Source organism: Mustela lutreola, chromosome 3 (genome assembly GCF_030435805.1).
Source record: "Mustela lutreola isolate mMusLut2 chromosome 3, mMusLut2.pri, whole genome shotgun sequence".
Lineage (NCBI taxonomy): Eukaryota > Metazoa > Chordata > Mammalia > Carnivora > Mustelidae > Mustela > Mustela lutreola.
In genome coordinates, this window is record NC_081292.1 from 180,112,994 (window position 1) to 180,135,549 (window position 22,556).

Sequence of the window (22,556 nt, forward strand, 5' to 3'; positions counted from 1 at the left end):
GTTGACTGTGAGTTTCTCCTTGAGATGCGCTCTGATTCCATTTTCCGTAACCCAGCTAGCGAGAAACACGACTCCCGGGTCCTCTGCACCACCGCTCGCCACCACTCGCCACCACATCGCAGGCGTGGCCAGCGAGCGCGGGACGTGGGAGGGCGGATGAAAAGATGCCCCACCGACACAACCTCCGCTCTGCGGGTAGCGGGTTGCAGCCTTTGTCCGCTCGCCCTTCCGCAGGGGCCACGCACTCCCGCGTCTGGCCGGCAGGTGGCGCGGTTGCCTCACGATGAGTTGCTGCCGGAGCGGGAAAGGCTCTTCCACCGCCCCGCGGTAGCCCACCCGCTGGGACCCTGGCTCCGGAGAAAAACCCAGTCCTACCCAGGAGGGCGACAGAGGAGGGGCGGCCTCGGGGTAGGGGGTGGGGGTGGAGGAGGAGGAGGAGGCCAAGTCAGGAATCGGGCCCCTTTAAACGTCGGAAGAAAGGCTCTGAGTCGCGTCGGGGGGTCGGTCCCGGGGCCGCCCGCAGCGTTGCAGCGTTACAGCGTTACAGTCGCCCGGCGGCGCTCAGGTGGCTGCTTCCGCAGCCGGGACATCTGGGGACAGACCAAGGTCCACTGGGGCCTACGTCCCCGGAGGTTGACACTGACACTCTCGGCTCCTGGGTGGGGGCAGGATTCCCACCGCTTCTGTCGTCCGCCACCGCGCCCCGGGCGCGGAGAGAGGTCCCCAGCAGCGCTCGGGAGCCGTCGGAGCGCAGAGCTGCAGCAGTCGCGCCGGGCCGCCTCAGAGTCCCCCCCGCGGGGTCTGGGCAGCAGCAGGTACCCCCGCTCCCACCTTACGCCCTTCGCTTCTGCCCCGGCGCCCGGGATTGACCAGGCCTGGTTCCCGGGACGACCCCCGGGGAGCGCGCAGCCTGTTCCCTGCAGCTCAGGCCGGACTTCTCGGGGCGTCCTGTCGCGATGGGAAGTACTGTCCTGGGGCCGGGAAGAGACGCGCTGCCTGAACGCGAGGTGCAACCAGAGGGCTCTTCTCCGTGGCTAGAAAGTCCCTGGTTCCGTCTCTGGAGACGGTGACTGTGCCTTGCCTCCCGCCGGGAGCTGCCCTGGACTTTGGGGACCCATTAGGTCCCTGTTTTTCAGCCAGCTGGGGAGCCGGGGAAGAAAGACATAATCAAACCAGAGGACTCCCCCGAAGAGCATTTCATTTGGAGATGCGCCATCAAGACACCAACAGGGCAAGGTAGCTCAGGGTGCCAGAGGCGGTGCGCCAGCCCGTGCGCGAGCCGCGAACGCGTCGACCCTCAGAAAAGAGCAACTGCAGAGTTGCAGGTCAACTTTATACTTATTTTATGGCAGTTAAAGAACCTTTTCCTCCATCTCAAAACGCTCGTGGCGGGGAGTGGGCGGGGGGAGAGGGGAGGGGGTTGCCAGTCTTCCTCGGATGCCCCCCAGTCGATTTCGGTCTTCGAAGCTCCTTCCACTGCCCAAGTGCTGGACCCCTGAAGTTAGGTCCGGAGACCACGCAGTTTCCCTCCGGCGGGGGCGGGAACCCGGCAGAGCTGGGTCTCGGAGGCCCCGGGAGACCGCGCGCCCTGCCGAGCCCTGAGGGGGCGGGGCCTTAGGGCGGGCTATGCTCAGTGGGGCGGGGCTGGGTCGTCCCGTCTGCGCCACCATTGGCCACGGGCCTCGGACTGGCGGGTGAACGTCATGGGCTGGGCCCACCCCCTTGGCAATGTCTTCAGCCTGCTGCACTCCTAACTTAAGCATTTATTCCACTGGGATAGAAGCGGTAGGAGCAACGTTGGCATCGGCGAACCATGGCTGGGATTTTCTATTTCGTCCTCTTTTCGTTTCTCTTTGGGATTTGCGACGCTGTCACCGGTTCCAGAGTGTACCCCGCGAATGAAGGTAAGAGCGAGGTTGTCCTTCTGCGGTCCCGGGCAGAGAGAGGTAGATCTGCGGGTGAATGGGCCCCGGGAGCGCGAGGCCGGAGGGTATGAAGGGATCCCGGCTGAGCGGTGCGCCCCGACTCCGGAGAAGGGGACCCGGACGAGGGGATCGGCTAAGGGGTGTGGGAAATCTGCCGGGCAGCCTTCCCCGGGCGGTGATCGTGCGTTCGGCTCGGCTACCCAAGTTTGTAGCGAAAGGACAAAGTTTAGTAGCATCCGCTGGCGAGCCCAGCTCCAGCAGCCCCAGGGGATACACGAGAGCCAACACCAGAATTTAAAAAAAAAAAAAAAATTATTTGGATTTAGCGCTCCCTACCACTGCTCCCAACCCGGCTCGGGTCAAGGGGCGAACGAAAGCCTGGAGCTAAGTGAGTGCTTGGTGCTCCCGGGTTCCTGTGAAAGCCTTGGACCTCAGGTTTCTGTGAAGTTTGCCGAGCCCTGGGCTTCCCGGGACTTCAGCTGCACAGCGGTCGTGGCGCCGCTCGCAGGTCGCCAGTGACCTGGTTTCTGTAGCACCCGGCGTCAGACACCTTCTCCCCGCTGGGCCGCGCGCTCCGGGTGTGCGATCGCTGGCCTACGGGGCCCCACTCTTTTCAGATCACCCCGCAGACCTGGGGACCCGCTGGCAAGTTAAGCGTAGTAGTTTTTCCTTTTTGCTCCCAGAACTATGCACTGGGTTAGTTTGGATGGAACGTGCTGGACCCATCTGGACGCTGTTTTCTGCGCGTGTCTTCGGACGTGTTAGAAAGATTGTGTGTCTTTCTATGTATAGGGGAGGTGGGTGTTGATCATTTATTTTCTGATGGTCTCAGAGAAAGGCGAATTGAGTGTGTATGTGTCTGCGTGTGTGTCAGCGTGAGTGTGTGTGTACGTGCGCGTGTGTGTATGGGTGCGCGGGTGCCTGCGTGGACGCGGACGATTGTGTGCCTCTGCGTGAGTGCCCTGATTGTGTTGTGACTGTTCGGTGCTGCTTGTGCTCGAATCAGTGTGCATCTAGCATTGCACCCCGTCTCATCGACTCTTTCACAGCACCCCCCCCCCCCCCGCCCTCCCGCATCCGTCTATCCACCCATCCATCTATTCAGGCGTCCATCTCTCCAGAATCCGTCCATGCATCCCTGCGCAATCTATCATTTTCCCTGTTCCGAAGGAGGGAGCCAAAAACCAACTTAGCCTTGGCTGGGCAGCCGGTACCCAGAGCTCTCCAGTCGGAGGCTGGGAGATATTCACACACCTGCCGGCAGACACCCTTTGGGAGGAAAGGGGCGCTCTCCTGCCCTCTGGATCCCTTTCTCCTAACTGGCTTCTGATGCCATCTCCGTCGCTGCGGTCCTTAGGTCCCCAGGGTCATTCCTTTTAGTAGAATCATGGATCTCGATTTCTCGAGACTACTTCGTACACTTGTTAGGATGTCCCCCAAGACCTCTCTGGCACCGGACATAAAGGAGATTTTCTTTTCTTTTTCTCTCTCTCTCTCTCTTTTTTTTTCTCCTCCCTTTTCTTGCCTTTTTCTTTTGGAAGGAAAACTTGGGAGCGCTAGACAAAAAAACAGTGTTGATGGAGCTGTAGGCTGATGTAGAACGAAGGGGGGGGTGTCTCCCCCTCCGGCCCCTCCTCTCCCCTAAAAATTAATTCATTTTGTTGCTTTTTATTCCCATCACGTTTCCTTTTCTCCCTTTTACCCTCCCTTTCTACTCCCTCCCTTTTTTTGTAAATTGGGTCTTATTGTTCCCTTTGTGTCCCTAATCCACCTTACATAAATCCAAATGGATGTAGCAGGCTTTTCTCTAGGGACCAAGAAGAGGGAATTTGGGGAGGGGGGGGTGCAACCCAGGCGGGAGCGACCTAAGGAAGGCTCTACATTTTAAAATAATTAAGAGACTCTAGGAATTCAGGCTTCTAGGGAATATCAGGCGAAAGCAGCTGTTTTTAACTCCTTTGACTTGGGGATGAATTGAGGGAAGGTGAGCAGAATGCAGGGGCCTAGTGGTGAGATGGAGAATCGGAGTGCCCAGGAGCAAGGATGAGGGCTCCCCATTCCCACCCCTCCCCCAGCCTAAAGAACCAGCTTCACTGATCAAATTAATAACCCAGTGGTTCCTTTGAGATGGGCTTTTCGACCCCCAGGCCTGCGGATCTCGGTGGGAAAGGGAATGTGGAGAGGTTAAGAATCCATTGTGTCCTTTTCAGTGTCCTCGGTGCCTAGGACCGTTCCAGCCTGGGTGGGGGACATCAGCTCTTCTCTGAGCTTTGACATGCATGGTTGGGTGCAAGACAAACACTAAATCTATTAGGCAGCACTCCTTCACCTAAAATTCAAACCAGTGATTTCCTCTTAGGCCAAGGATGAGTCCCTGGCTGTCCTCTACAAGACCTGGGGAAGAGAATAGTCCACTGTGTTGGCATTCTAAATTCTACAGGTCTGCCATTACCCCTTTCTGAAACTTGGATATTAAAACAAAACAAAACAAAAAACCGTGAATACCTCATCCAGGGTCTCTTTATTTGGTGGGGCAGGGAAAAAAGAAATTGTAGAGGAGAGAGCCTTTTCATGACCCTTTGAGTACTTTGTTAGAATTCACTTGTGGTTCTGTCACCATGATGATGAGTTATGTGGTCATCTGAAACTTCCAAAAACAAATAACTGTAGTAGACACCAGACAGAGATGAATGCTGGTTTTGCTCTGGAGTGTAGCTGCCCTACATAGATATATTTATTTTTTGAATTGCACTTGAGATTCTCTATTCATCCTTTTTTGAAAATGAATCAGCTCAGTCCTGGGATGGAATTTTAAATGCTAAGCAAGTTAAATAAATAAGAACGTGCAGATTTAAAGAGGAGAGTAGATCAAGTAAGTAATGATTATTTACATAAGTGAGACCGAGTTTAGGTTTTGATCAGAGTTGGATACGCACACCCCCAGCACATATGGAAACGCTCAGGCAAATGGTTTTTGTAGTATTGGCTTTTTTGCAATTGGAAATTAATCCATTCTTCTTTGTTTTCTTGCAGTTACCCTATTGGATTCCCGATCTGTTCAGGGAGAACTTGGGTGGATAGCAAGCCCTCTGGAAGGAGGGGTAAGTTCCGAGTTGCTCTCTGATCCAAAGGGTAAAAAGGAGTGATTAGCAACTTTCTGAGAGTCCTAATGGCTTGATTCTTGTTGATTGTGCTGAGGGGGTCAGATTTCCGCCATGGCCTATGAAGTGAATTACGCTTTGTTGGAGAAATCCTATACTCCCTTTGGATAACTCTGTCATGGAAGAACTAGAAACCAAAAGGGCAGAAAGGGGTTTCAAAATTAGGATATTGGTGGAGGCATAGACTTAGATGCGTATTTAAAACTAAAATACCGACAAGAAATATGATCCAGGGACCAAATTAGAATTTGTGCCTATTACTGTGATGGCCGTGAAGACCTGACAGGGTTAATTTTAGAGCAATTGTTCTGTTTCCAGATGAGGAAAATGAATGAATAAAGATACCAGGGGAGAGAACACGTCGTCTGATTGTACCAGGCACAAGTTTAGTTCTGTGCATAGGCAAAGGAGGGTGGGGGGGTAGGCATCCTTACCTCTGAAACCTTATATAAGCTGCAGCTCTCTTGGGCACTGAGAGGAAACCCCGTGAACTTGTGCAAGGGGTACAGGAGATCCACGCTAAAAACCCCAAGCTGTTGTGCTGTTGGTGCTAAATGTAAAAAAGTTTAAGTATTTGGAATCTTGAGTCTTTGGGGAAGGGGGAGCTAAAATAGAATAGAAAGGATGAGAGCATGTCTCACTGTTCATTCGTTCTGCAGTGTGCCTTCCTTGCCTCCTCCTGAAGATTTCAGAGATTACAGATCAGTGGCCACATTCTCCCTTTACCCTTCCTAACAGTTCAGCATGAATCAGCTTTGGGAAAAAAAATCAGAATAGCGTGTTAACTCAGATTTCTGCCAAATTTAAGGAACTCTCAGATCCTTTAAAAATCCAGATCATTCTGCCCTTATGTGCTTGAGAATCCAGGACTGAATCAGTGGGTTAAGAGCAATAGAAGTGAGAGACAAGTGGTCTTTAGCAGGGGAAAATGGAAATAAGCAGCCCCCCAGTATGGTGCTTCCCACCTGTCCCCTGAATTAACAGGAAGGGATCAAAACCGTAAAGATGCACAGAAATTGTTACCAAAGAGGAAGGGTTTTTTAAAAAAGGCAAGAAAGTTGTGAAATGAGAGATGAATGAAAATGGAGAATGTTGTTAAGCTGTCTTTTTCCAAAACAGGTCTTGGGATCTGTGTGAAATAAAACGGAGATTTGCCTTGCCTTCTTGTTTTTCTGCCTGAACTTGACTGCACTTCCTTGGATCTCTGCTGAAAAATTCTAGTCGGCCCTCAAAACCATTTTTTTAAAGGGAGGGAGAGTGATTGGCAGGCCTCTGGCAGTGTAGACAGGCCTTATTCACTGCTGATTGCAGGCAATTGCTCTCGTCCTTTGAATGCGAAGAAAGGTACAGCTTTATCTTGGGAGAGTCAGACTCTTGTTAATCCTATACCCTGGAAAGGTCACTGGTTCAGGGAGGCTTTCCCAGGCTACACCAGAAGTAAAAGCTCTTCAGGTTCAAAGTATTAGAACTGCTAGCAAAATTGAAGATGGGAGGTATCAGTACTTTTAAAAATTTAATGAGTCTTATTTTTCTTACTGGCTGCACTCACGTTTGAAGGGAGAATGCATCCAGTATGATGTGGGACCTGACCTGTTACACTAAATATACATGTGACCTGTTTAAAAGCAAGGAATGACACATTTTTGAGTACAGTCTACGGTCTGTCTAGTTTGTGGAAAGCTTTTACTGCAACTTAATATGCTGTAGACATCCCATATCCCGCACCCACCCCCAAACTGCCCAAAGAACACCTGCTCGCTTTTTCTAAACAAAAACTTCTTTCGTCTTGAGGTCTCTTAAGATAATACCATGCATATATAGCTGAATTGTGTCCAACCCAGAACTTTTCCACGTGCTGAATGTAGACTTCTGAATGTAGAGTGTTAGTATTTTTCTTTCCTTAAATGTGATGGATGTAACATTTTAGGGACTCATTGTGGGGGGGTGAGAAATGAAATTTTATTTATGTACAATAGAATTGGTCATTCCAAAATACACAGTAGCCATTGAGAAATTATGTGCCAGATTGCAAAGTTTCATTAACCTGTTGATTTTGTCATTAAAGAAGACTATCTCAGGCTTACAATGAAGGGATGAATTAGGTTATCTACCAAATATGAATGGATTAGCTTTAAAAAGCTCTTTCCAGCTGAAGATAAAAGCACATTTGTGTCTTCTGGTTATTCTGAAATTTCTGCTTATAGTTAGGACAGTTCACATCTTTCTTGGCTGGAAATTTGGGGTCATGGTTTTGTCAATAAATAATGACATTTATTTGTTTTTATTGTTATTTTTAAAGAGAAACAGAAAATTTACTTGACAGTACCACAAGTAAAATATGAAATATAGTCAGAGACAACTCACTGTTCTCTGTTTTTCTCTAAGAACAACTAAGGAGAACATAAGAATAATAGAAAGTAATGGCTTCTGATGGCAACATTATAGCGAAACCTAATTTCTTGGCAGTGTTCATTTAAAGGAGCATATTGAATTTCTGATATTGATTGTAAAATACAAAAAATAAGGTGAGATTTGTCATTGTTCTGGCAAATTGATCCATGTGTTTAGACAAAATTAAGTTTAGACTGGAAAATTCACATTAGATCAAACTTTCGTGTATGAACTCTGCATCCTTTCATTTACATTGATAAATGTGTTTTCCCATATTCCCTTTGTTCTGAGATGAGAAGCATGCTGAGTAGGGTTTTTTTTTGAAGGTGAAGATCTATTTTTGGATTTACATGAATTTCCCCCAAATAAGTAAATTACTGGTGATTTATTGCTTAGCGGATAAAAAGAAATTTTAATCACCACAGGGCACTTATTCCTCCCAGTTCCAACTTTTCATAATGGTAGCAGATGAAAGGGATACCGAGTTTTATGCAGTATAGTCCTTCACACAGTAACGTTTCCATCCATTAATAGTTTTCCAATGCACAGATGGAAAACCCGTTAAAAGATACATTATGGTTCTATGTACTTCATTGGATTGAATGGAGCTTTAAGTGGAGCTATTACAGAATATGAATTTTTTTAAACTATCTTTTTTCTTCTAATTATATTCATGTGTTAGATACTTAAGCTGATTTATACCAGATCTATATAAATGCATTACTGTAGATACTTGTGAAGAATTGGAGGCTGCTTACTGGCCTAGAGGAGCCCCCCGCCCCCAAATAATCTTGCTGCTTTTAGGATTATTTTTTTTTAAAGCTGTGGCAAGAGGTGAGTTTTTACTACTCTAGTCATAGTGGGTTTGGATTCCCACCCTTAGAATCTTGATGTTACGAAATAGATCACAAAGGAAGCCCTACCACCCTCTAGTTTTCTTGAGCTTTCAATCATAAATATCCCCTACGATTTTATTTTAATATCCACAGAATATTTAGAAGCAAAGCATGTGTGCATTCTTGTTTACTTATGGGTATATGTTTTAAAAATAAGGATACACAGACTTTTTCAATTAAATATGTTGGTCTGGGAAAGTGTTTCATTGTTACAAATGACAGTGGATTTGAGAAATCCAACCATAAAGTTTACTCTCTATTTTCCCAGGATTACCAAAACCAGAAGAGTGAGATTTTCCTTACCCCTTTAAAGAATAGTGACAGTGCCAAAAAAAAAAAAAAATTTTTTTTTTTTGACTGACATTTTTTTTTTTAGGTATTAGAGAGCAAAGTTCTGACAGGAGCAGCACTAATTAACTGATAATTGTCTTCCTTTGGCAAGCTTCTTTCTTCCTGCTCTTAATTTGCAGGTCTCTGCTCAGTTGTTGAAACAATACACATACTAGTTTTTCATTTATGAGTAAATTTGAACTGTTGCCACTTGAAAGTGTAGCTGTTGTAATAGGTGAATCTGAGGTTGTTAGACCACCACAAGGACCTGCTGGGAACTCATAAGCAAAAGATCTCCCCAGGCCTCTGGATTGTAGGCAAAAGAATGAAACCACCACCACAAAAACAAAACCAAAAAGACCACATCCCCAATAAAATGCTGTCTTATCTCCCATAAAGTGTTTTGTTAGTGAGGGTTGGTTCTCAGTAGTTTCATTCCTCCCTGAAACAAAAATCGTCACTGTCCTATGAGGGGAAAATAAAATTGACAAATCACAGCAGGGGGACATTCTGTAATTGATACATTTCCTTTGGATCTTTGCAGTGGGAGGAAGTGAGTATAATGGATGAGAAAAACACACCAATCCGAACCTACCAAGTGTGCAACGTGATGGAACCCAGCCAAAATAACTGGCTGCGAACTGACTGGATCCCCCGAGAGGGGGCCCAGAGGGTGTACATTGAGATCAAGTTCACCTTGAGAGACTGCAACAGTCTTCCGGGTGTCATGGGAACTTGCAAGGAGACGTTCAATCTCTACTACTACGAATCAGACAATGACAAAGAGCGTTTCATTCGAGAGAGCCAGTTTGCCAAGATTGACACCATTGCAGCCGATGAGAGCTTCACCCAAGTGGACATTGGTGACAGAATCATGAAGCTGAACACCGAGATCCGGGATGTAGGGCCACTGAGCAAAAAGGGGTTTTACCTGGCTTTTCAGGATGTGGGGGCCTGCATCGCCCTGGTCTCAGTGCGTGTGTTCTACAAGAAATGTCCGCTCACTGTTCGCAATTTGGCCCAGTTTCCAGACACCATCACAGGGGCTGATACATCTTCCCTGGTGGAAGTTCGAGGCTCCTGTGTCAACAACTCAGAAGAGAAGGATGTGCCAAAAATGTACTGTGGGGCAGATGGTGAATGGCTGGTACCCATTGGCAACTGCCTGTGCAATGCTGGGCATGAAGAGAGGAATGGAGAATGCCAAGGTAAGAAGAGCCATATTGTACTTTTCATTAGGGCTTAGTGCACGTAATTAAATCAGAGATGAGACTAAATGGAGTAAAGCCAGTAATTAGCAGCCCCGGTGGGATGTGGTGGGACAGAGGGGGTCTAATGAGTAAGTGCTATAGCTCCAGGTGGCGATGCTAAGACGTTTCTAATACTGACAAAATAAATGATGCTGTGTAATCAGCAGAAGGCCAAACACATTTGCTAACAGGCACTTAGATCTGAACCGGCTTGATGTGCCCTCTGAAATGTAAATGAACAAGCTGAAGAAACAGACCTGATTGATCCTTACTTAAAGAGGGCAGACACATTTTCCAACCCTAGTTTTCCCTGTGTGTGGACCTGGTAAAATGGCAAAGACAGTGATATTTACCACCTCTTGTGGTATATTTATGTACACAAAAGACTAAAATGTGAAGTAAGGATTCCAGTCTTGCAAATCCCTCTTGCTAAAAGTATAGTTATTCAGGCCTCATGGACCAGTGTAGATGTGGCCCAATGAAACGGCGTGACAAGGTTTCAAGTGCGTTCTGTTCCACTGAGCTCCCGTTGATAGGGTCTGCAAGTGACGTTAATCTTGATGGAAGACCTCTTGATTTCCCTGAGGAGGTGATAAACAGCTAGGGAGAGTCTTATTCGATCTGTGTGGTCAGAGGCAATAGTAAATTGTGGTCCATTTTGGTTATTGAGTTTTTGGAGAAATCCAGACTTTTGTATCATGTTAATTACTACTTACCACATTACTAAGGTGATTTTTTTCTTTCTTAACCTGCAGTCGAGTGTATGCAATTCTTTCTTTCCTTATTTCCCCTTTCTGGGGAGTCGGTAAAATATTCTTCTTTGTAGCAGCTTTGTTTCTAAGTAAGAGATGAGAGGACTTCGTATTTATATGGATTGCTTGTCTTGTGTGTGGATTAAGGCTTAAAAAAATCAGTTATCCCAAGGTTGTTATTTTTACTTGCTGTTTATTTTTAGTGCTTATCGATAATCTGCTGCCACCAGTCTTACTATGGTTACTACTAAACAGTGTAACTCTGGGCCCGACTATGGAACAGATCCGATTAATCTGTTCTCAAGGTGATTGTTGAGCTGTAGACTGATTGCCACATGGTTCATCTGATTTGGTGATTAAAGACCCTGAAATAACTGACTGCCAAACAATTTGTCTGGCATTTCAACCACCTTAATGACAGAGTGGGATTTACTATGGGACAATCCACTTCACAGACTGGAAGTCAACAGTTATAACCTGAAGAAAGTTGCATTTTTGATAATTTGATGTCCTAGATTATACGTTTTTCCCCTTTTATAATTTATACTGTTTTAAAGTGTCATTCTTGATTTGTTAGTTATTTCCAGGAGTAGCTAAGAAGGAATGCTGTGAATTCATTGCAAATAAAATAATAAAGGCTGGCTACCTTTTCTGGTGACTCAGAGTGAAAAGGTAAACTCCTAAATTGGAAAATTTTAAAGTTGGAATTTAAAGTTGTTTCCGGTTGTTTTTTGCAAAGATTCATTTCTTGATCACTGTGCTAGCTCTTGACTTAGCAACTGCTAGAGGAGCTGTACCAAATTGAAACCCCGAAATGTATTCTAGTCTTAGTATTAGAACATACGTGAATGCGTTGTTACTGGCACCTACACTGCAATCATCATAGCAGGTACGGTGACGTGAACAGGGCGATGACACTGTATCACGTTTTAGAGTGAATTATTCTGCCTTGTCGATTTTTGTAAGAGAGCACTTGCACATCTTCACATGTCAAGATTCTTCTATGTATTTAAAAAAGAGAGAGAGAGAGAGAACACCATTGTCTCCCATTTCCTGCTCAGGCATTAGTATATCTCTGTATCTAATGTCATTGATTTTCAATTGTTACAGAGCCCAGTAACTCATACATTGCTACACTGTGAAACTCCTTGACATTTTTACAACCCAAATTAGAAGAAGAGGAGAAAAAGATGGAGGGAAAAGTGAATGTAAAGCCAATTGAACATTTTAGTGGTTTTCTTTATGGAAATAATCTTGGGAATTCAGTTAATCATATGGTTCATGGAAGGGTGGGGCTCCGTGTTTTGGATTCAGTCTGTCTCTAAGCAAACTACTCCTACTACAAGGCCAGATATTTAATGGAAGGGGAGGTTGATTGAGGCCGTGTTTTTTTTTTTTTTTTAGAATCTTCATTGTTTTCTTTCTGGCTACCCAAGTATTTTCTTTGCTGCTCATAAATGACTAACTCTTTCGAACGACATTTTTTGAACAAAATATTGCCCTTTGTTTATTTATTTTTATTTTTATTTATTTGACAGAGAGATCACAGGTAGAGAGGCAGGCGGGGGTTGGGGGGGGGAAGTCTCCTCGCTGAGCAGGGAGCCCGATGCAGGACTCGATCCCAGGACCCTGGGATCATGACCTGAGCCGAAGGCAGAGGCTTTAACCCACTGAGCCACCCAGGTGCCCCTATTTGTTTGTTCTTAATACTACCAGGTGGGCATTGCTGATGAATTAAGGGGGAAAGGAAAAACTTAGAATGGCAAGATTCTTCAACTCCAAACCTGAGTGAGACTTTTCTAAAGATGACTCAAGACTGTGAAAATCTTGGGAGTAATAAAAATGGTCCTCTTCATCCTTGACTTCATTACTGGGAAGCAACCAGGTAGAGCAGAAAGAACACGGAGACAAAGAAATGTGTCTCATTGTGGTCACATAAATAACTGTATGACCTTGAGCACAATTCGTAAGCCCTTTTCGTCTATAAAATGAGTTGAAAATAATTGTACTTAGCTTACCGTCTTGCTGTGAGGACACCATGATGTAAGATTAGTAAAAGTCACCTTTTAGATCCGAAAGCATTAAACCGATGTTCATGCTAGCAGTTCTTTATTTACTCGGTTCTTCCCACAGTCCTAGCTGTGGACTTGAAGGATGTTGAGTGGAACGAGCGAAAGAGAAGTTCATCCATCTCCCAGCCCCTCTTGGAAGTCAAGGCTAAAGATAGGAGGGAAGCACTGCCCTTGCCCTAACAAAGAATAATGTCTATTTTCACACTGCATGTTGAAAATGATATGTAGAGAATGTCATCTTATTTCTCTCCTGTTGGAAAGCGGACTTCCCTTTGAGCGAGGGAAAAGTGATTTGGGGGCGGGACCAGAAAGACCAGGGCGCAAAGAGAGCTTAAGAAGGGATATAAAGGGGAACTGGCAAGTCTTCAGAATTGTGGCAGCAGGTTCCTCCCCAATTGTCTTTTCAGTGGGCCTACTGTTGCCGGCCGAATGGGACAGGTGAAAGGTCACCCACTTCCTCATCCATCTTCCTTGGGGTCTGGGAGGTCAGAGTGAAGATGGATTAAGATCTTACATGTTTGACAAAGGATCCTTGGGCAAAAATGGCCAGGGTGGGTGGGGGCCTGGGGTGTGCTGTTGTTTGAATCGAACCCCCGTCAGCTGCGGGAGTCCTCAAGGGACTTTGGGGACAGAACGACACTTCCTCTTGGCGTTCTTACCTCCAAGCAGTACATGCTAATGGTGCGGCGCAGGATGGAGTGGTACGTCAGAAGTGTCAAGAGGTGACGGCAGGCTTGCCCCCTGAAGCAGCTGCAAGTTCATTCTGTTCTTGAATAACATTTTCTGAAATGATGCGGCTCTGTCTCCTCGGGCAACGAAGAGGAGTAGTAGCCGCTCCTCTGTCTTCTCCAGGAGAAGGCGGGGCCGGCGGGTCTCAGCTGCAGCTCGAACTCCGTGACTGGCTGCAGAGGAGTCACGGCTCTGGTTAGTCGTCTGACCAGGTATCCTCAAACCTGGTCTCCTTTCTTTCCTTAGGAGAAAGCAAAAATATACCTCAGACCCTGGCACTGCCCCCCCACCTCCCACATATACCTCCCAGGGAGGAAACGGTCCAGATGTTTTTAGAAGGTTGTTTTCATTACTTCAGGAAGATGAAACCGACAAAGAGAGGAAAAGATTCTTTATTAACATGTTTTCTGTGTAATTAAAAAGCTGAAAAATGAAAGGAAAGCCACAGATTTACTCTTTGTGAAATATTAATAAGCACTATTTTAGAGCGTATATATAAAAATGAGACTAAGTAAGAGAAAGAAGGCGTTCTTCTGGAGTCACTCTTCAAGCCAAAGAATGACAATGGTGACAAAGTCGAGCTCCACAGGAATCAAGCCTTGCTAAAAGACACGTTGTTGCTGTAGATTGTTTGGGGTCTTTCATGTTCAGGACCTGTAGACATGGTAGACATGTAGATGTCTTATCATTAATATATGATGCCTTCATATCAGCAAAAGGTGTCAGTCAAAGCTCCTATGAGAAGGAACAAGACAGAAAATGTTTTGATGGCCATTAACAAGACTATTTCCAATTTGGGCTCTGAAAAGAGGGGAGAGAGTTTTATGTTAAAAAAAAAAAAGAGAAAGAAAGAAATTACTTTCTTTTTCCCACTCTACTCTAGAAAGACCTCAGGAGAAATAAGTACTGGCAAGGAAGCATTTAAAATATAGTTCAGAGAGATGCTGCTTCATATCCTTTCCACCTTTGAAATTTTTCTCCTGCCTTTGAATCAATGTCTTTAAGTATCAATTGCTTGCATCACATGGCTGCTTTTATCTCCAGCTTTGAAGCCGGCTGTGATCACTGAAAGATGCAATTCTTTATATCCAAAAAGAGCAGGGTTTAATTATTGTGCTTTTTCTGTTTTACTTTTTTTTTTTAATGACTCCCCCTTCCACCTGCACCTTCTTCGCGTGACCAGGGTTCTTTCCTGAGTGTGCATCATGTGTCTCTGTTTTGGGCGCGCCAAAGCATCACATAGGAATGACCTCAGTGAGGGACTTTTGAATATGGTACTTAAGCTTTGATGACTTATTTTACTTACCTGGGCTTCCTCGTACCTTTTAAAAATGAAGTAAGACATCATGATTCTGTGAAGACCTGAATCTTTGGAAAAAAGACTGAATGAATGGCTTCTCAGTTAGTTTACTGTGCAAAGCAGAGCTGGTTGTGATAGAAGTTTGACTTTCCTGTCATTGAACTTGACTACTTCAGGTTTAGGTTGTTTTTTTTATCCCACCCCCCATTTAATTGATGAATTTCACATTACCAAAGAACAGCATACTTCAAACTCTAAAACTTTTTATGACTTACCACTCTTTATAATTTATAATTTGCCAGACAGCTCAAATATTCTCTTTACTCATGTAGTTTAAAAACATAATAGAATCAGAAGTAGAATCATCTTCTTAATTAACATCTTGTTTTTATGATGCTTGACTATTTATCATGGACATCATTCCACGTTAGAGGATATCTTCTTATCCTCTTATTCACTCCTCTTCATCCTTTATATCATCCTTCATATAATTTTCCCCTCCATGGTAGACACATATATGTCTTAGGTTCTTAGTTTTTCCTGGCAATATTTTTAAAATACTTCAATTTATAAACCAAACATGTACACGTTTGCTTAAAAATCAAATGATGAGCCTTACTCTTGTGACTTTCCTGGCTTTATCATGGACAAGTGAACTTAGCAAGCTTTCTTACCGTGAGCCACGTCCATGAAGAAGCACAGTGTGGTATAATCAGACAAGTAACCCCAGTGACAATTACAGAGCATAGTGGGGTCTCATTAAATGTTCATTGAATGAATGAATAAATAAATGCATAAGGAACTGTGGCCTGTTTCATATTAAACATTTAGTTGGTGGAGTAATGTTTCACGGAGCCAGGATCATATATCAAAATCTTTGTGTGTGACTGATGTACTAATGAGGTCCTAGTTTATAATTCCTACTTCAGTTGGGTCTGTACTCTTTTCTTTGTGTTTATGAATCATCTCTACACCTGACCTTTCAGGAATGTCCGCCATGCATGGGTTAACAGAGTTATTGGCATAAAATGGCTAAAAGCTGTTTTTGGAGTTAGAGACTTGGGTTCAGTTCCTGCTTGTGCTGCTTAACCCTTTGTGTGATCATGGACACTAACTTAACCGCAAATTCACAAATGTAAATTGGTGGTAATAGTACGCTATGTATGATACACACACATAAGCCTGTATGTATGGAAGAAAGGATCCTATGCTGTGTCTAGAATTACTAAGCACTTAGTAAAGTACATGGAAACCGTTGCTGTTAATTTTATTGTTGTTAGGTAGAAATAAATATGTTGATGGTATGGGTTTATTGGACCAGTGTTGACCCAACAATGAAAGCAGTTCATTTAGGTTCCAGAGTAGAGGTATTTTTTGGGGGGAGGGGAGGCGAGTGGATGGGGGAGAATGATACTACATAAACAAGGGTAGGAGGTGATATGGAATGGCTGATCTTAGATGCATTGATTAGATCTTCTGTTAACCCGTGTAGTGATTCCCCAAGTGTGTTCTGTCTAGATTCCCCACCCCTTTTGTTGTAGTCTGCAAGATCAAAAGTTTCTTGTTTTTTGTTTTTTTTTTTTTATTAATACTTAGCTATCATTTGCCTCTCTCTTACCTCTCTCTTTTTCATGAGTGGAGTTTTCTAGAGGCTTCCTGATGTGTGGTATCTCATCAAATGGAATACGGAAGCAAATAAGAGAACCCAGCTACCCTCTATTAAAACAGACATTAAAGAGAGTTGGAAAAAAAGAAAAAAAGTATTACTCATAAAGAATTGTTATTTTTTCATTAACACATATGATTTGTGTAAACATGTGATGGGCAACCACTGATTTTTGAAATGCCTTAATAAATAATAAATAAATAATAAATAATAATAAATAATTATTAATATTTATTTATAAATAAAATTTCTCAATTTTATAAATAAAATTTCTCAATTTCCATTTCCAGTGGTAAATATTGGCAGCTTTAAGTCAGATTAAAAAAAAAAAAGTGTTTTGGCATCCTCCGTATTTTTAAAAGTGTAAAGAGGTTGTGAGACCATCAGCGTTTCTCTTGACAGGTCGGTTAAAAATTCAAATGACCTAAGAAAGTTCTGAAAACTTTCAGAATCTGGAAGATGAAGGTAACTTAGAAGAGTGGCCTTTAATTTATTCAAACCTTTAAGATGTTTCTATAAACTTAGACTGCAGTTTGTAGCTTTTAGCCTTTTAAAGCTGTTTATCTGTCCCAGGAAGGTGGGCAGGCGCTCTTTTAGTTTTATTGTTGTGAGATCCAGGATCTGGTCTTGCGAGATGGCATGATTAAAGGAGGTCTCAGCTGTCCCCTGGACCCTGAGAGACTGTATCTTTTTCACTTCGGGCACAAAACCTTTTTCATTGTGTGCCTTACAGCTGGTACCTCTGAGCTGTTTTTGGGGAGGAGAGCAGGTGAGGTCACTCCGTTTCCTGATCCGAAGGGTAATTAATAGTCCCATGACTAAATGGACATTTTATGAATATTCAGGGTCTGTTTCGGCTTCTTGGGAAACAATCCTGTCGGAACCGCTTACAACTCCCTTCGGAGACGCGGAGCGTTTTCTGGGTGAATGCGGGTCGTCAGCTGTCTGCCTAGGGTTGCATTTCCAGGCTGCGGAGTCTTCATTTGCATATTCTGTATGCGTCCTCATGCAAAACAGCACACCCATTTCCCCCTCGCACAAAGGCAGTGAGGGCTTCCTTTGGAAACTCCAGCCAAAATCTCCTTCTGTTTATGCAGAACCCAATGATTTAGACACCATGCAAATTAATTCGGTTTTGATTTGAATGCTTCCAGAGATTGGGGGCGGGAGCGTAGAGTGGACTGTTTGCACTGGGCTCTTTTTGGACACCCCCTCCCCCCTCCCTCGGGTGGTTGGTTGTCACTCCCCAGCTCCTTGCCCCTTGCAAAACAACCAAAGCCCCTGCTGCTCATTTTATTTTGACCTTTGGAAAGTAACCTAGTTTTGGTGAATCCTTTAGCTTGTCTGTTCCGTGACGCTTCAGCTGGAATCCTGCCGTTCTTTCCGAGTGGGAGGAGATGGCACTATTCAGATTATGCCAGGAATGTTGAGAAGTGTCCCAACAAAAGGCTTAAAAAAAATTGTAAAGCAAAAAAGATAAAATTCCTTGAAAAGGAATTGTCAGACCTCAGGAAGTTCTGAAAATAGGCTTCAGGTCAGTAGTGGGCTGGAATCCATTCATTCCTTCAACAAATAGATAGTGAAAGCATAGAACTGAAGATCTCCGTTGGTATTTTCATCTGTTTCAAATGGATGAATGAGTACAGCAGTCTTTGTACCTAGACTCACAATTAAAAGCCCTTCTCTTCGTTGGTGTCTCAGATAAATTTCTTTAAAAGGCATATTGGCTATAATTCTGTTCCTTCTTCACGTGTGCATTCTCTTTGGGTGGAACATCGTGTCGCCTTCCGAGTTCAGTCTTCACATCCCACCCAGGGTCTCCAAGTTGACTTAATCTTTGCTTTATTCCCTTAGACACTGCATACATAACTTCACCACAGACTTCACCCTGCTTGGCCACAGCGCTATCTTCAGAAGGTCATGATCATATGCATTCTATAAAATAGAAGAAGAGGACTTGGCATGAAATGTTTTTGAAGTTCAATTAGTTTTGAGCTCAAGCTAATTTCACAGGGCAGAACACGGGCATAGCCAGACTTCGCAGTGTAATTAAGAAGAGGCAGGGTCAGCTAAAACAACATCGAAATGTGGAAGAGCTTTGGTGTAGCTCCACATGGTCTGACAAAGTTTGATGATGCTGTTCAAAGTCCATTTGGGATGGATTATTAGGGATTAAAGAACAGCAGAAGGCTCTGTACTTGGTGTGTTCTCTGGTGTCATTAGTGGATGAGAAAATTCAGCTGCTTATCTGGATCTTGTTTCTAAGGATGGATTTAAACAGACCCACACTTCTCAAAGGTGATCTTACTAACCTCTTCTTAATAAGTTACAGATCTCAAATTGCTCAAAATCCTTAAAATACCATTTGAAGTAAGTTGATTGATAATTATCATTTCCCCTACGTGTACAGATATTTTCTGCAGCAGTACAAAGCTAAAGTACAGTTTCTTAATTACCCAGATAATCCTGTTTGCTTGTATTTTTAAACTATGAAGTGCTGGGTAATTATTCAATTCTTAATAGAAGGCAAATGGCAATGTAAACAATAATTAGGATGTTAGACAGACTAATGCGCTTCAAAGCAAATTGGATTTTTTTCATACTGTTCAGCATGATGTCCCATAAAGCTAACAATTTAGAAGCAAGGCAGAAAAGGTTCCATTTTGTTCATATTTTATGGCGTTATCTCTTCATGGCTTGTTTCCGTGAATAGCAGTTTGCCCCAATGAAGCTGGCTGTGCCCACGCCAAATGTTTCTGTAACAATTGCTTCCCTGCTGTTTGACATTTGGCTCTGTTCTCCCAGGACTCCAGATTGGTCCTTTGTCTGCCTCAGATCCCACGGGTCAGAGGTTAACAGAATACTGATTTCCTCCCATAATACCATGGCAGGTAAATATGGGCCAACCTCATTCGTTAAGACACAGCTCAGTGAGGAATGCAGTTCTCATGGGCTTTTGTCCTTAAGAACTTCCTGATTTAAGACACCAAGCTCCCTAGCTATCCTTTGCCAGGGCAGATCCTTCATCTTCGATACGGCATTTCCCATTGCTAACCATTCAGGACCCATAGGCTATCCCCAGAAATATACGACCTGGAAACTAGGAGCAGATCATTGCTTTGGATGAGTTAATTTTACAAACCTAATATGGTAATGCTTTGCCATCACTGCACACTTAATTGTGTCTTGTAGTCTTATCTGCACTGTATATTTCATTGATGAAATAATAAACTGATGACAAAGGCAGTAGACAAAGATACTTTAATAATGGTGCTACTAATCCCTCTCTTTCTTGTCTCAACTTCATGATGTGTTGCTAGTTAGAGGTGTAATTAAACAATCAATTTTATTTTCTATTTTTGTCATTTATAGAGACATCCAAGCATTCATCAATATCAGTGTCATTAACGTTTTACATTAGTTTAATTACTGAAGTCTTAATTTTTCTCCCCGGTATTAATGCAGGCGATCCAACAGGCTATTTCCTACCTGGTTGTGATGCACACACAAGCTTTTGCAATTTAGGATAGGTTTCAGACTTTGCAGCTATTTGCTACCATCCATTAATTTTAGACCGCCTTTCTATATATGAGCTCTCCATTTCTAATTGGCCAGCCTCCTTCACGTTGCGCTGTGAACTTGACGCTTGGGTTCATTTGTTTTCAGTTCTAAGTGTTTGAAAAAGACATCTCCACTTTGAAAAAACAGTTTCCTTTTGAAGTGTCCAGCTTGGCAATGACTATAGCAGCCCCTGGGCAAATTAGCATGTTAAAAGAATGGATCAATACCTTTCTGGCCCCTCCATCCTTCTTACTCTCTTGGAGGGGGAAGAGTTTTGAAGAACCCTAGGAGGCCCTTGACAGATGTGCCAGGAGATTTCAAGAGGATTGTTCATTGCCGAGTTGGGAACATTGACAGTTTGATCTAGTGCCCAGACTGCGTCTTCGCTGGTCATTTGAAAACGGATGCAGGAGGCATTGACAGCTTGGGGAAAGCTGTAGCAGTTCATGTAATTATGGAGAGGATTAGAAGAAAAGCGTTGGGAGAAATAAGAGATCAATAGAAGGGCACTAGTTGACTGAATTCACCTTTAGCTGTTAGAGCACTCCATTTTGTAACATTTAGTCTGTGTGTGGAGGAGTATTGGATAGGGTTTTTTTTTTTTTTTTTTTTTAAGGGTTATGCAAATCTATGCATAAGGGGGGAAAAAAACAGTCACTGATTTTTGAGAGTGGACTTGTAAGTAATTAATAGTATAATGCTTCCAGTACTTAAGATGCAAAGGTGGCTAATTAACTAATGGGAGAAATTGAGATTTCATTACTCTGCTTTCTAAGGAGGTGCCCACAAAAGAAGTGAAGCTGAGAGTAATATTTGAACATTCAGGTTTCAGTTTGAAAATGTTTTCTTTAGGAACTACCTCCCTGTATCCTAGAATTTTTTGTTTTTGTTTTTCATTTTTATCTTATTTATTTATTTGAATATATGGTGTTTTACTAATTTCAGTATAGTAACTTAGCAGTTCTGCATCCTAGAGTTTTAAATTGATGCTCATGTAAGACTCTAGTAAACCAGTATAAAGCATGGTGGGTTTACATGAAAGGAACCTATGTTGATGGAAAAATGAGAACATCATCTTTGCATAAAGGAAAAATACTTAAAGGTTTGAAGCAAATCAGCAGAAGCTCTCAAAGTTCTCTTAGATTTTGGAAGTCTCGGGATGCCTGGTTGGTTCAGTTGTTAAGCGTCTGCCTTCGACTCAGGTTTTGATCATGACCCACGATCCTGGGATCGAGTCCCACATTGGGCTCCCTCATCAGTGGGAAGCCTACTTCTTCCTCTTCCACTCCCCCTGATAGTGTTCCCTCTCTTTACTGTCTCTCTGTCAAATAAATAAATAAAATCTTAAAAAAAAAAAAAAAAAAAAAGATTTTGGAAGTTTCCTTCACAGGGCAAAAACAGCAATTGTACTTAGCTTAAATAAACCAAGTCCATAATTTATTCTAACCTTTATGAAGGACTCTAGGGTCTTCATTCACAAAACATTTTAACTCTAATTATTTCAGTAATTTTTTGAATGGGTATTTGGTACGGCAAGAATCCTGCACTCTGATTTCCGCAGTTGTACTGAAACGTTTTTTTTTAAAGTTCGTTGTTAGATCTTTTTTTTTTTCCTAGGAAATATAAAGTCATTTCTTGAGAAAGTAATGTCTGGTCTTATAAACATCACACTATTATCCTAACTTTAAAAAATGGTTATTCTAAAAAGAACCTCTCCCCGAAGAAAGAACTGTTGACTTCTACTATAGTTAATGACTGAAAGACACAAACTTACTGAGTTTTTCCAATATTTTCCATTGGATCTTCTAGCTGGTTATCACTGATCTACAGGACATCTATTGATTTTTGTATGTTTACCTTGCATCCAATCTTTTATTGAACTGTCTTGTGAATACTAATAGGTTTTCAGTTAATTCTCCGGAGTTTTCTGGAGAACTAATAGTTTTGACTGCATGCAATTATATATATATATTTCCATTCTTTCTAAAAATTAGACCTCTTATTTCTGATTTCTGTCTTATCAACACTGGTCAGAATTTGCAGACCAGTAATAAAAACTAGTATAGGACTGTGAATATCTTTATTTTATGCCCAGTTTTGTTCAGCATAGTTTAAGTATGTTATGTGACTATTTTCTCTTAAGATCCTATTTCCAGGGACGCCTGGGTGGCTCAGTTGGTTAAGCAGCTGCCTTCAACTCAGGTCATGATCCCAGCGTCCTGGGATCGAGTCCCGCATCGGGCTCCTTGCTCCGCGGGGAACCTGCTTCTCCCTCTGACTCTGCCTTCCACTCTATCTGCCTGTGCTCACTCTCGCTCGCTCTCTCTCTCTCTCTGACAAATAAATAAATAAATAAATCTTTAAAAAAAAAAAAAAAATCCTATTTCCAGTTCCTAAACATTTCTCAGGAGTTTTAAATTGTGGTAAATTATTTCAGGTATTGCTTTTAGTTATGTGATCATTCTGAATTACTATATTTATAATATTAAAGATGTTAGATTTTTCTGAAAATGATCCATAAAT

General features: G+C 43.2%; 1 protein-coding gene across 3 annotated transcripts in view; it reads left to right on the top strand.

Annotated features, from left to right (window-relative positions):
* The first annotated feature begins 505 nt into the window (after positions 1-505).
* Positions 506-22,556, top strand: part of EPHA4 (EPH receptor A4) — a 144,272-nt gene continuing 122,221 nt past the window's right edge. For 2 of the 3 annotated variants that reach the window (XM_059167922.1, XM_059167924.1), the window contains exons 1-4: positions 891-1,325; positions 1,781-1,904; positions 4,959-5,026; positions 9,248-9,911. In XM_059167922.1, coding sequence (XP_059023905.1) covers positions 1,814-1,904; positions 4,959-5,026; positions 9,248-9,911 — 823 coding nt within the window. In that variant the 5' untranslated portion in view covers positions 891-1,325; positions 1,781-1,813. Of the gene's footprint in view, positions 816-890; positions 1,326-1,780; positions 1,905-4,958; positions 5,027-9,247; positions 9,912-22,556 lie in introns of those variants that run through there. The other variant, XM_059167923.1, reaches the window with a different exon arrangement.